The following is a 15487-nucleotide window of genomic DNA, read 5'->3' on the forward strand; positions in this document are numbered from 1 at the left end:
TTTAATCCAACACAATAACGCAAAGCGCGCTCTAGCGGAGTAATGTTTTATCACAGTGAGATAAGTGTTTTTATTATTTTGCAATATTATTTTCTTTTAAAAAATGTTCTGACCTACTAAAAAATAAGATATTGAATGAAAAAGGCGTTAAAAACAAAAAAATAATGTGCGATGGCCGAGAATCGAACTCGGATCAACTGCTTGGAAGGCAACTATGCTGACCATTACACCACCAACGCCAGTTGTCGGGATGAGCTAAGAAGCATTTATATGTTACTTCAAAACTTTGACTAGATCAAATGAACTTTAATCGGTGGTGGGGGTACCCGCATTTTCGTTTCGATCGTGACTCGGTTTTACTCCGTCCCCGAAAATTCATTACGCGCCTAAAGAAGTTTCACTTCAAAAATAAAAAATATCAGAGAAGAACATTGCAAAATACTACGAAATCAAAGCTTCATATCTATAGATCAATTGGCATTTAAAATTTTATTCTTAGATATCACTGGTACAACCGTTTGTCGTTTTTTGGCAGCCCTTACCAATAGACGAGCGAGGCTCGTGTTTTGTAGTTAAGTACTTAAAACACACACACTATACCAATCGAAGTTTGGGACCAATGGGTTAAGCTACGGGAATAACTCTCAATACTGAAAGAATATTTTTTGTTCTTAACAACAAGCACTATAACAAAATATAACTATTAAACCTTATGTTTAATTGTAATTGAACATAAACATTAAAAAAATACATAAAAACCCATTGCCCCGTCACTGGGGTGTCTATATTTTGTTATTAGACTGACCCATTGCAGTCAGGAGACATTCTCAGGGTTCGAGATCGGTGACTTTCGACCCACACCTGAGAGAGTTTCGAGGTTTGTGTGCAATGGGTTAAAAATATGAAATAAGACAATCTGCCATATAGAAAAAAAAAGTTTTAGTAGTGATAAATTAGAAGACAAATGCATTTTGAAGTTGTTAATACAATGTTTGTTATGCAAATATAAAAACCAATTCATTAAAAACATTGATACACTAAACAGCATAAAACACAATAATAATAACTGACCGTGCTAGACAAGAGATTGAGAGTATTGGGCGGGGTGGGTCGGGGGGCCCTGATAAAGGCGCTCCCCTCGTGGGCCACCCCCATGAGGCGCGACACGGCCAGGCCAGGGGGCGAGGAGGTGCCCTTGAAGGTGGACATGGAGCAGCCTGGGCCCCCGCTGCCGCATGGTTTATCCACAGGGGTCAGATTTAGCACAATGTTGGAGTCGGCTTCTGCGGGGTGCGGAGTCCTCGGGATTCCTGGAAGATTAATAAAAAGAATTAGTGAGCAGGAATTTATGGCATCAGCCTTTTTAGAGTGCATCAAACTCGTCAGAGTTGTTGACACAACTACGCATCTCCCACTAACATGTGTTCCTGAATTCCCTCACCCTGATCATACAGAAAAATCATTTATTAAAAATTGTTTACGGACAATAATTTATTAATCTAACAATAGCACAGCATATAACACAAACTGTGAAACAATAGAAACGAAAGAAGAGAATGGTAAGCACTTACAAACTAATTACACCTGAATACAGCAATGACAAATTGCAAAACAATTTCTGAGCAAGGTTTTGATGAAAACATAATAAGCAATATCATAAGTTTTTCTATTTTTAAATTCTATGGCTATACTAAATTTATAAATTAATTTATCTAATGCTTCAATCCAAGAGTAACAAATTGTGCACAATGCGTTTTTAGTCAGGTTGACATTAGTTCCTAGCTAGGCAGATTGCCTGTTGTGTATAAATATTATTCTGTAATAATAATTGTTTTTCTTCAAGCTGTCTACTAAATTAAGTGACGTTATTTAACATTTTTTTAGACTACCCTCTAGCAAGCCAATTATTGAACACTAGTGGACCCCACAATGCTTCACTATTGCCAATGTCTTTCTCGGGTGTCTCCGACTTCTTTCACCAATCACTACATACTGTATACCACAATGTAACTGTTAAAAAACTACATTACTTCGATTATAATTCCCTCCGACCTCCCCGACTCTTCTACCACTCAAACAAATATCTAAACACTCCTGGCACTAATAAGAAACTTTGAAATTTTCAGCAATATCAGTCAACTACTTTTCGAGTTTTGTGAACACAAACATACGCAGGTTGAATTTTTATGTATGAAGATTTAGTTGACTGATGTAAGACATCTTGCATTATATTAAAAAGTTATTTTTTAACACTGTCCAATGTAAGGTTATAAGAAATGTCGGTTAACTTTTGGAAATGCCAGCGATGATAGCCGCAGGAAGTACTTCCCATCATATATAGATTGAAGAACAAGGTATTACCTGCACTGAAGCTGCTAAAGCTGGAACTAGTATCCGAGGGTGTCTGCGACATGGGAGTGGGTGCACCAGGCTGTGCCTCTCCCTTGAGGGTGCCCCCTGGCCGCGGGCAGGCCATGGGGTAGCGCCAGAACTCCTGTCCCAGCAGGGCCAGCGAGGAGAGCTGCTGGCGGTTCTTAGCATCCCGCAAGGCTCGCGGCAGGACCAGTTGAACCGGGAGCTCGTCACTGCGTAGGAGAAATGAACACACATTAATAGAAGATAGTTACAACAAGGCATCAATATACATAGGTAAACCAACAAAAAGCATTGACTGAAGGTAATGATAAAATCCAAGAAAACCACCATCCCAAATATAAAGTTTAGCAAAAAAGATTTCATCAGCCCTAACTACACACCACGCTCCTAGCTTTCGAGGCAGTACCTGACCAACAACAAACATCGCAGACAAGAGTACAAGTACTGAATAAGGCCTATAGTGACGGCCGGAAGCGAGCTCTCACTATAAGTTTACAAGTTAGCCATTACATACTTAACTGAAACTGACGGTTTATGCGATCGGCACTTGGTATGTCATTATTGCGGTGATAAAGTTTTATTTCTACATTGTGTCATTTTTAATATGTTGTTTGTTATGTCTGGAATTTTTAATTTTCAAATTTTATGGTAATTTTTGTTAGTAAAACAGAAAAATTTCAATTTATGGAAGAACAGCGTTATTTCTTCTTTTTCTTTTACATTGTATTATGCTCAAAACTTATAAATGAATTAATTAAGATACATAAAACGTGTTGTCTATTAATTGAAATAACTTATTACATACATAGTCGCTCGTGTGTGCACCTCCATATAATAATAATAATAAATTCTTTATTCTAGGATGTGGGTAGGTTAGTGCAATTCCACACATACCATAGAGGGTATGAGTGCAGATAATATGGGAAAATATATAAAATAGATTAAAAATTAAAAATGAAATTAAAGCAGAGAAGCACGGGAATCCATAGGATCTAAGATTGTGGGAGCAAGTATCTTTCTCCAATGGTCTTCAATGCTCGATCCTGAAGTCAGACGGGATTCTATGATAAGAATATTTCTGGAATGGTTTATCCTTCCCCTCAGTCCTGCAATCCTGGTTCTTAACAGAGCTGTAAATCCTGGAACTCGCCCTTCTGTAAACATTGAGGAGGCACTGCAGTGCCTGGGGAGTCGGAACATCAATCGGTAAGCGTTGTTATATTGCACCCTAAGCCTTTCTATTGTTCTTTTTTTTAAATTAGTCCAGAGCTCGCATGTGTACAGGACGGTGCAAAAGGCTATGAAGAGCGTCCTTTTCACTCGTGGACTACAGAGCCGAAATCTTCTACTGAGCATGTTACATTTTATACTCAGTACACGTCTCTGCCAGTCAATATCTTCATATAATGGATTTTTATGCCCGCAACTGACGCCGCAACTAAAGTATCTCGTCTGCAGGCGCCCTGAATTTATTTGATTTTCATTGTGTATCTGTGTTTCCGCACAAGGTGTAATAATAAGGTATAAGGTAATAATATTTTGGGCCTTCGCATCATTGTACAACTACTACTTGATACTTATTTGCACTCGTCAGGTCAAGCGTTATACGCTATTGATGAAGGTTGAGATTTGAGTACATTGTTTATCACGATCAGTCTCTTATTATATCAACATTTCCCAATTTATTCATATTCATTTTCTATTGCCATTCTTTAAGGTGCTGTGCTGAGGGCATTTTTTAGGAGAGACCAGAACAGATTTGCCAAATAATTCAAAGGTAAAATAGAAATAAAAAGTACCTCTCATACATAAAAAGATACATTGCCTTGCACTGCAGGGATGCATTCATATGTCTGTTACTCCTGGACACACTGACCCCCAGATTCCTACCCACCCCTCACACCTTTCTTCCTTCCCTTCCCATTACTTCCTTTCACTTGACAGTGAAATTTGAAACAATCTCGAAATATGTATCACTTACCAGCATTGAGAATAGTGTGCCACCAGATCTGGGATATTGTCGAACTTGTTCTGCGACGTCTCCAGGCCAATGCGCCCAGCCACGGCATGGATGAGGTAATGCTCTATGTAGGGCCCCGCCGATACGGGCAGCCGCACGCTCAGGGCCATGGTGTCTGTTTGGCTGGACTGGCGGACTACGAAATTCTGAAATAATACAATGTAAGATAGTTGTAGAAATTGTAATCTCTTCTGACGTCAGTGGTTATGGCGAATAAATAGAGCTCTTTGGACCCAGGAGTCAATTATTTGAACTGACCAAAAATAGAAAGGTGAGCAGATATATAATAAAAACTCTGAAGATGAAACAAATTGCCGAATATTCGTTGTGCCAGATTTTTTGTCTAATTACAATATAAATACTACGACCACACTCGTAGTTGGCACCCCACTAAAAGTTACAAAGAACGAATATACAGGGTGTATCGGCAAGTACCCGACAAACTTTAACCAGCTATTCCTCAGCACATTTGGAGTAAAAAATGCTATGGGCGCTTTGCTGTCCGGTAACATTTTTTTTCCATTAAAAACAAAAAATAAATAAAAAATCCACACTCCGTCACTGTCATTTGCATTGTTTCTCGTGTTCAACAGCTGTTAATAGCAAGTGTGTCAAAAAGTGTCCTCGCTCTTTCGTACACACTAAATAATAATAGTTAAAAATGAGACGAATGGTGCCGTGCCATTTCGTTGTAATTGTAAAAGCGCGCCAACGTAGGTACGTACGTACATTATTCAATGAAACTCGAACAAAATATTGCCAGACGGGTTTTCAAACTTTGACAAAGGATAACACATTGGTGACATGTGGTGAAAATATGAATAGTAATTTTTTTATTTAAAAAAAATGTTACCGGACAGCAAAGTGCCCATAACATTTTTTACTCCAAATGTGCTAAGGAATAGCTGGTTAAAGTTTGTCGGGTACGTGCCGATACACCCTGTACTCGTACTTGGTATTTAAAGGGTTAAACTGTTTATTTATCCTAACCAATGACGATTAAATATGAATTCAAACGGTCATCGGTTAAATACAAAATTAAATAATGTTTAAATGTTTGAGAAAAATGAATAAACATACCCCTTCTTCCTTCCCCTGCAGCAGATGGAACGCTCCCGCGCGCTGTATGCCCGGCAGGAACCAGACGGGGTGCGTGCGAAGCAGTCGTTCCAGCAGGCCAATGTCACAAGGCACGCGCTCTGAGCCGGAGCCTGAATCGCCGGAGCGCGAGCCGCCGCTGCCGCCGCTGCTGTCGCACTCGCAGTCCACGTCGGCATCGCTCCCGCCCGCGCCCAAACTGTTCCGGGACGAGAGGCTTTCGCGGCTCTGTGGACAAGCAAAACACTTCATTAGCTCCGTCCTGATTCTAGGAAGCGTGCGACGCACCTCCTGAACAAGTGCAGGCAAGAGTCCCAAATATTAACGTTCACAAAAAAAAAAAAGTGGGTGTGTCAAGCCTACGCAACACAGAAGTGAAACTTCTAGTATTCCTCTCTCTCTATTTTCATTTCATCATCTCTATTTTCTCTCTTAGGTTAGTTTGAAAATTAGAGGTTAAATAATTCAACGACGAAGCATGGATTTGCTTTTTCTAATATTTTCTTATAGATGAATGACGTTCGATTAATGTATAGTTCCAAAAATTTTCAATTTATTCACAAGTATACAATATTACATAAATAACAATATTACAATTAAAAATTACAAAGAAATTACAATGACAATTTACCAATCATGTGCCATTTTCATTGTCAATTTCATGAATATCATTTCCTAATGTCGTGATAATTGGGTTATGGTAACTAAAGTGCGAGATATATACATGAGCACTTAAATCCTTAATGAATCGTGCAAAAACTGCATCGATTGTTGTCCCGTGTCGGGAGAGAACGTTCGTGAGCGGCTCCCCCACCTCAACAAGCGCATATGGTGAGAGAGGGACAGTGAACGGTGAGCGGTGGTGGGGGTACCCGCATTTTCGTGTCGATCCTGACTCGGTTTTACTCCGTCCCCGAAAATCCATTACGCGCCTAAAGAAGTTTCACTTCAAAATTATTTCTTTTGCACTTTTGATGGCAAAATTTGTATTAAATAATAGATAAGGCTATTTGTAATTTATTCAGTAGGTACACGGGATATACAATTTAAATAAGTGTAGTTTTAAAATACAAATTGCCACGGCTGAGAATCGAAGCCCTGGAAGCTGTTTGGAAGGTAACTACGCTGACCATTATTCCACCAACCATTGTAAGAATGGCGGCATAAATTCATTACAATATATATTTAACATAACATAATTATTAATTTATTTTATATATTATACGCCCATAAGAGCTTTTACAAACATTTGATAATAAGAACATAATAATTCAGTGAAACAGTAAATAATATTAAAATTATACAGAACCCATACAGAATAATGGTATTATGCTAAACTTAATTGTTATTATTACTGAGGTATGTGATTATAGCCTTCTTGTAACTAAATTCCGTGCAGTTGAACACATCTACAATTTCTGAGAAAACATTGCCAACTGCATGCAGTCTAGGTACAAGCGGATAGGTATATGGAAGGTAATTAGACTTAATAAATCAGGGCTGTCTATAATACCATTAACAATTTTATCATTTTTTAATTTTTTTACGTAGGTTTTTTATGTTACGTAGGTACACAAGATAATTAATTAATTAATAAAGTATTACTATATAACTTTTTTTTTTAATTTTTGTGTTCAACTAGGAAGATCAGGATTTGGAATAGTCAAATGTTTCAGGATTACATATTATATGTTTACAGTAATACATTTACATGCTCAACGTACACTCCACAACAATGGTATGCATGTTATTCGCAGGTAAGTATTATTATACTAGAAGCAGTGATAAAGGCTTTTAATTTCGATGTATTATGAATGTTGAAAATAAATTTTAATAAGTCGAAGAACGAGATAATTCGTAACTCATTAGTATAATTACTAGTCATATTCGAGTTCGATATTGATATCTATTAAATCTTCGAAAAGTTACATTTTATAATTTTACAAAGACAATTGTAACGAAATAGTCTCAACTGACTGTGGAACTATGCGGATCCTTATGAGGGAATATTACAAGGCTGAAATGAGTTTAGAAGAAAAGAAAAAGAAAGGTTGTCAATAGGTGCCTATTTTGTGAACATAGTTCAAAATTGTGAAAAGCAAGTACAATATATTATATTATGATTATATAGTGCCTAAAAAATAGAGTTTTCATGGCTGACCAGAACTTTTTTTAATTGGTCACCGACTATTGAGGAATAATTTATGAAAACGAGATGATTTGAAAGACATTTTTTTTGTAATAGGTATGTATTTATTTAAATTTCATTTAAGTTGATTTGAAATCACTACATAGTATAATATAAAGTCACCATCCGTGTCTGTCTGTTTGTACGGTTCAAAGATATTAGAAGAACATCTTTGGTACGGTTAGTTCTTCTAAAGTAAGCAAAGCATTTTGATAGAGTTTTAACTATCATTTAGACAAATTCTTCCGGAAGGTATATATGATCCATGCATATTATATTTATAGAAAGTAGAGAAAAGTCGAAGTTTTGTAATCAAGTCGAAAAAATAATATTTTTGGACGCTTACCTTGCTAACGCTGGCTAAACCTTATGAGATACCTTAAAATAATGTCCTACGGAATTGTACTCGTATATCTTTAAAAGGTCTACTGAAAAGTCTACGGCGGTATATGTCTATGTCCTAGGATAACACGCCAGCTAGTAATATTATATTCAAATCAACTTTAAAATCCGATTTCGTGATTTTTCAAGGATGTTCGTATTTTTCCGTTTTCAATATTTTTAACCAACTAAATAACTACATTTACTAAAGAAGTCCATTCGAAAGAAACATCTCTTTAATATGACATCAACAAAAATATGGTTCCATGATAATTCAACACAGTGACTATTCAACACACCTTTAAAAAGTGATATAAAGTCATTAAAAACGATGAAAAAAAATTAACCTAACCTAACCTACTTAAACCAGTTAATAAAGTTTTTGTTTCATCACTTCCCATGACTCTATATAACTTTTTAAAGATGTGATGAATTATCATCTTGATGATTTATTCGGTCACCCAAAAATATATACCTAATTATGCCTATTATAAAGAATGTTGAGAATATTTGTTTTTGAAAGGTTATTAGGATTCTACGACAAATATTTTATTTAGCTTAAAAAATCCAACAATATTATAATCACATGCGCTCGTGCTAAATAATATTCGAAAAAATATACAGCACAACGAAAAAGTAAAAGGTTTATTTTACTGATATATCAGAAAAAATGGACACAGATGCCTGGAATGTTGACAGGGAAAACAAACTGATAAAATGTCAAGTGTCTAAAGAAGGGATGTTCGGAGTGTTTGAATTCTGAGGCCTGGGGCTGCTACAGTCCAACTGTTCTCTTCTTAGTGGGGGGGGAGGTACTGAAAGGGTAGGGGATGCATCAAACCAAAGGTTCTGTAATACTTTATTAACAGACTAAAATAGGAATTTCATACTAATTCTGGAAAAACATGACCTCAATCACTGAACAGAAAATCGTGAAGTGTGATATACAACGATTTGAAAGAAAATTGATATCGCCAATTTACTTAAAGGCCGTTCGGCTCCTAGGCTCAAGATATGTTAACGAAATTGATACTTTTAGTAAATTACTAATATATCATCACGATGTTGAAAAAGTGTTCATGAAAATCCGAATATTTTCATATTTCATCATGATATATTTATCAAGACAAATGCACGTGCATGCTAGTTTATCGAGAAACTTGTTGATTCGTTCGTAAGGCCTGCAATCCTATTTTTAAGTATCATCCATATTGCGTATGTACATTGTACAGGCGCAAACAGATAAATCGTCTTCATATTTTAAAACATAACTTGCAAAAAGTGTACTTTTATAAAACAGTTAAATGAACGCCATCTATGAATAGGTAGATTATAACGTACGTTACGTTTACCCGAGTTTTTGGTAGTCACCTAGGCAAAAAAAAATTGCTTGTAATATTAGATAATTATTATTTTGTATAAAATCAGGATGGTGTTAATTTTATCGTGTTTCCTAGAATCCTTATCTGAACAAGGCCTTTCATAGGGTACGTATGCGTGAACCGTATGAAGAATTACGGGAAAGGAACGAATCAACTTCAACCGGCGTTTCGCGCCATTTGCGGTTGATTCGTTTCTTTTCCATAAGCTGAGGTTCAGTTCGGCAGTGCGGTTCGCGAATGTATACGTAGCATTACTGAATAAATGGCCCATATTATAACCTTCTTTATTCTTTGATTAAAACACGTCGGTTCAATGTAAGTTCCACGCTTAATTTACACGCGAGTACAAGTGTGATATATTCATTTGATCTCTGACACCAATTTATTATTTGCAATCAGGTATTACGTAATGTAATAACATCACCGTTCTCCTCGATGGTTGAACGTGATTATATTGTATTCGTATGAGCTGATAAATTTAAATGAAAGTGAAGTGTATCTTGTAAAATCTAAGTGATTTTAAATTGCGGGACGTGAAAATTAGGCCAATTCTGATGCGATTTGTAAAAAGTTAACTCTACAGGTAGCTGTGCTCATTAAAAGTTATTGAAAATACACTCATAAGTTATGATTGTGAATAATATTAGACTGTCTTTGATAAGTTCGAATAAGCTGGCAGCCCATAGAAACCCCATGATAACCCGCAAACCACGGTTTGAGCCACGAAGTTTACCGTTTTGCGATGGGACTCGTGAAACTTGTTCGTATTTTGCAGATACGCCACTGGTCTAAATATAATGAAAAATTCAGGTACAAAATCTTCCACGTTAAAAATTTTAAACTAAGAAGGAATTCATCCTATAAATAACATGATTTAACGTCTAATGATGATAATATTGAGCTGTAGATATATCCCGTTCTCGTCGATCAATCAATTCTACTATTGGGGGCTAAAAACTTCTAGCCAATGACAGTTGTGTTTTTCAGGTGCTTAAATATCGAAATTTTTCTATGTGTGTAGGTACCGCACAATAGTTACAACTGCTCGCTAATTTCTAGAACCAGTGGGACTTTGTCACCCCCAACTGGGTGACATAGTATATTTCAGGGAAACTCTTAATTTGACAGGCAAAAAACAGCACTAGGAGAAAGGGTAGCGTTTCAATGAGGACGTCCTCGCGAAACCGGTCGACATTAAAGAAAATATAATGGTAACGAATTTATTTAAATTGACATACTCGAGTATGTATTCAGAGTAGTAGATCCTCTCAATATTGCCCTGGAGAATGACCACCATCCAGAATTTGAATTTTGATTGAAATTATTTTAAAGTGATTAGTGACAATATCTGAACAGCCAGGAATTTCCCAACCATTCTCTACCCATCTCCTTGCCTTCCCAACCCTCTTTAGCTTCACGACGTACCCCAATTGGTGACGTTATAGTAACACTGGATTCGGAAAGCTGGGAGCAGTTCCGACTCCTGTGTTGTATTCATTTTAAAAAATAGACATTTCGATAGCAGAGAGTAAAGTTTGAGAGGTTTCGTGGGCACATTATATGCAGTAAGTGATGCCTTGTAGCATATAAAGGGATGCAAAGGAACTTTTCCAATATGCCACCCTCCACGGCGAGACTTCTGTATTCAGATACCGTTTAGGCTGCGAGCTAAAAGTGACAGCGAAATATTATTTCATAGGGTTCACGTCTTTTGGGTGCCGAAAAAAACTTGAAAAATATTGTGTAGTAATAACTTCAAAATTTATCTAATATTTTTTTTAAAATTAATCGTCGTTCGAAATGCAAAAAAAAATAACACCCCCATTTCTGACAAAAAAATGACTCTTACAGAAAACTTATATTTTTTAAATGTTTTTCAATTTGTTTAATTTTGCATACATATACATACCCATACACTTACATGCCCCCCTACATACGCAATATCGTATCGGCGATTCAATCCAATATTGTATTTGAATGCCTTTCTTGAAGGAATTGAGTTTTCATACGGACAAAAGTATTTATTCAAATTTATATTGCGTATTTAATTATCAATAAATTCTAATTCTAAAATCACCAAAATTGTAATCTTTTAAAAATTTGAAATAAAAAAATTAAATAAATAATAAATAAAATAGACAATTTTTGTAGGTGCCAAAAAATAATTCGTCTTAATATTTTAAAGCATTAATTGCGAAAGGTGTATTTTCAAAAACTAATTAAGTTAATGCCATCTATGAAGGCGTAGATTACAACATACGTTGCGCTTACCCTTATCAAGCTTGTGTTTTTTTTTTTTTTTTTTTATATTTACTCCACACAGGAGGCCCTGAAGAAAATAATTTCCCTCAGGGCCTATGTCATCTTTGGGGATGCTATGTGGAGGGTCTTTTTGTGGAGAGGAAGGAGTGAACATGGGTCTTGAAGAGTCCCATGTTGTAGGAGGGAGGAAACACAGAGGCCGGCAGTTCGTTCCACAGCCGAGCTGTTGAACTTAAGAACGAATCGTAGAAGCGACCCGTTCTCATGTGACAAGTGTCATCTGTGTACAAATGTTGGGCGCGCGTTTGGCGTGTATCCCGACTACGCACCGGTGCCGAAGGGATCAATGACGCTAGTTCCTCAGAGCATCTTCCATTGTAATACCGATAGAACAAGGACAGCATACCTACCTGACGCCTGTGCTCTAAAGATTGCAGTCCGTTTGTTAAGATTGGGGAATCTATCAAACGGACCGCCCGTTTCTGCACAGAGTCAAGGGTTTTTTTCAGGTATTTTGGGGCTCCAGACCAGAGATGGCTGCCAAATTCGACAGTAGGGCGCACTTGCGATTTGTACAGGGTGAGCAGTTGTGTACTATTAAAGTATCTGCGGGCCCTGTACAGTACGCCCAGCTTCTGAGAGGCCAACTTTACTCTGGCTTCGATGGAGCCCCCGTACCTGAGCTGGTCACTTAAAGTTACATCAAGCATATCAATGGAAGGCCTGTTCGGAAGATTGCTTCCGTTGAAGGAGACTAGATTATCATTTGGATCCCTTTTAGACGTAATCAGACAGGATTGGGTCTTTGAAACATTAAATTCGACGAGATTATTTTTACCCCAGGAGGAAATACTCTCGAGATAACCGTCCATTCTCTGCTTCAAAGCCTTCCGAGCCGTTGGAGTTTGTGTGCCCTTTGGGGGCTTGTCAAACAAAAAGCTATCATGAACTGTACTGTCATCCGCGTAACAATGAATCGGTGCACATGTCAAAAGGTCATTGATGTGCAACAAAAACAAAGTCGGAGACAGAACCGATCCCTGTGGGACGCCAGCATTTATGGAGTGCGAGGAAGAGGTGAAACCGTCAGCAACCGCCTGAATCGACCTATCCCTTAAAAAGTCAGCAATCCACGTACACAGGGATGCGGGAAGTCCGTAAGAATGCAATTTGTTGACAAGTCCTCGGTGCCAGACCCGGTCAAAGGCCTTGGATATGTCTAGTGCGACCGTTTGGGTCTCACCGTGACGTTCCAGGCACCGTCCCCAAACATGCGTCACATACGCGAGAAGATCACCGCACGAGCGGTTCCGCCGGAATCCGTATTGACGGTCGTTGATAATTTTGTTCTTCTCGAGGTATGTGAGCAGTTTGTCGTTGATCACACGTTCCATCACTTTGGACAGAACTGATGTGATCGCTATGGGGCGGTAGTTGGCCGGGTTGGAGCGGTCACCTTTCTTGGGAATAGGGTGAATGACCGCTTTTTTCCAACCAGAGGGCACAGTGCCACACTTCAGGGACATTTTGAAGAGCTTAGTCAAAACTGGAACTATTTCCGCAGCACACCTCTGCAATACCAGGGCAGGTATTCCATCAGGTCCACTAGCTTTGTTAACATCGAGCCCCCGTATGACGTGGAGTACAACCCGATGCCGGATCCTCAGCTTTTTCATATAGAAGCCGCAGTGAGGAACCGACGGCGGAACAGCACCTCCGTCGTCGAGGGTCGAGTTTTCCGCAAACATTTTCCCTAATAAGTTAGCCTTTTCGGTGGCGGTGTTTGCTAGTGAGCCGTCAGGCCTGGTAAGAGGTGGCAAACTGGGTTTGCAAAAATTTCGACCTATTGAGCCCGCAAGCGACCAGAATGCTCTGCTGCCATGCGGGCAGGCAGCCAGCTTTTTGCTGATCTGCAGGTCGTGTTCGAATTTTGACCTATTGATGATTCTCTTGCATTCCTTTGCCGATTTGTTGTATGCTGATCTGCTTTCGGGCGTTCGAGATGTGTTGTAGGCTCGGTAAGCCGCGTTTTTTCGTCGAACTGCTTCGGAGCATTGTCGACTGAACCGCGGCTTTGAGCCCACACCAGTTTCTTTAGTAGTCGATTGTATGAAGCCATCCATCGCCGATTTTATGACTTCACCAATCTCCTGGGCACATCTTGAAGGGTCCGAAGTCCGAAAACAAACAGCTGACCACGGAAAAGCATTGAAATGGGCCCGCATACCGAACCAATCTGCTGACCTATAGTGCCACATTTTTCTCCTCAGCCTCTCATTGGTTGGTCTGAGGCTAACGGGGATTGATGTCGTCACTAGGCAGTGGTCAGATGATCCCAGAGGCGCTGTGACGTCAATCTTATAACCGTGTGGCACAGTAGTTAAGAATAGGTCTAACAGATTGGAGCGGTGAGTCTGGACATCAGGAACCCTTGTAGGCTCCTGAACCAATTGCTCTAATCCGTAGCAAATGGCAAAGGATTCCGCCTGTCGGCCAGCCGAGTCCGTTGGGCCTGAGAACTTCAACCATGGTTCGTTATGAACGTTGAAGTCCCCCAGAACAACAAACTCGGCCGAAGGGTAGCGGGGCAAGAGATCATCAATAGTATCGCTCAAATGTTTGAAGAGCTCGGAAGTGTCTGATTCGCTATGGTTCGGTGAGCGGTATAGACATGCGTAGAATCTTGCCGTACTGGCAAGATTGACGCGCACCCACATTACGTCGAATCTGGAGTTTTCCAGACTCAACAGTCGCACACAGTTGACGTCAGCTCGACTATAGAGGCAGACTCCTCCTTTCAGTCGGAATTTGCTTGCGAGGGTAAAGCCCGGGCAGTCCAGATAGGAGGAGTCTGGCGGCTCGGCTATCTGAGTTTCGGATAGGAAAAGAAGGTTGGGACGTTGGGACAAAAGATGGTGATGGACGGAATTTAAATTTGTGTGCAGGCCGCGAATGTTGGCAAAATTTACCAACAGTTTTGGCCCGCACCGGGGACGCCTGCTACTCGCCGCTGTAATGATGTTAAAATTGTTGTGTTGTATGTTCATGAATTTAATTTAATTTAATTTTTTTTAAGGGTAGGAGGTGAAAGGAAAGGTCTGGAAAGGAAAGGTATGAGGGGTGGGTAGGAATCTGGGGTTCAGGCTGTCCAGGAGTGATGAGCGTTTGGTTCCAGCCCACCCACTGCGGTGCTAGGCGATAGTGTAAATATAAGTTAAAAGGTAGGTAGCAATACAAGCAAAAATAATTATATTTCAAGTTTAATAACAAATAATGCAGTGTATCCATCCTATAGCTCGATTGACAGGAAAATTATGCATGTAATTAATCAGAAAAACCACGTACGATACGTTTTGATATAATGACAGGCGAGAATGCAAATGATACTGAAACTCGGGGCGTAAATGTAAAATGGTTTCGACGGTAGCCATCGGAAAGTAGGTACAGCTTTATTGCACATACGGTGTTTTGAGCGAAAACTGAATTATTGGATTATAACAATGCATTATTTAGTATTTAAAACAAAATGACAAAAATAAATCAAACCCAAAATCGATGATGAAAACCATGCATATAGGTATGTATGCAGAGCAGTTGAAGATCTGTCAATAGCGACTGACTTTAGACTTTACGTGTCCTACACAGTACACTACACTACACTGTACTTTACGTGTACACTGTACTGTACTTTGTACAATACCAAAATATAACAAAAATGTCCTGTAGTCAATTAATTGGGTTGGTAGTAGAAATCTTAGATTAATTTGTTTTAACACAATT

The 15487-nt window shown here is 38.8% G+C and overlaps 1 protein-coding gene across 3 annotated transcripts in view; it reads right to left on the reverse strand.

Annotated features, from left to right (window-relative positions):
* Positions 1-15487, reverse strand: part of spri (Src homology 2 domain-containing protein sprint) — a 428719-nt gene that overhangs the window by 70299 nt on the left and 342933 nt on the right. For all 3 annotated transcript variants that reach the window (XM_089642791.1, XM_089642789.1, XM_089642788.1), the window contains 4 exons: positions 5477-5722; positions 4358-4542; positions 2362-2585; positions 1072-1310 (listed from right to left, as the gene is read on the reverse strand). In XM_089642791.1, the coding sequence (XP_089498917.1) occupies positions 1072-1310; positions 2362-2585; positions 4358-4542; positions 5477-5722 (894 nt within the window). The remainder of the gene's footprint in view (positions 1-1071; positions 1311-2361; positions 2586-4357; positions 4543-5476; positions 5723-15487) is intronic.

The sequence above is a fragment of the Hesperophylax consimilis genome, chromosome 18 (genome assembly GCF_061612785.1).
Source record: "Hesperophylax consimilis isolate HC1 chromosome 18, BYU_Hcon_1.0, whole genome shotgun sequence".
Classification (NCBI taxonomy): domain Eukaryota; kingdom Metazoa; phylum Arthropoda; class Insecta; order Trichoptera; family Limnephilidae; genus Hesperophylax; species Hesperophylax consimilis.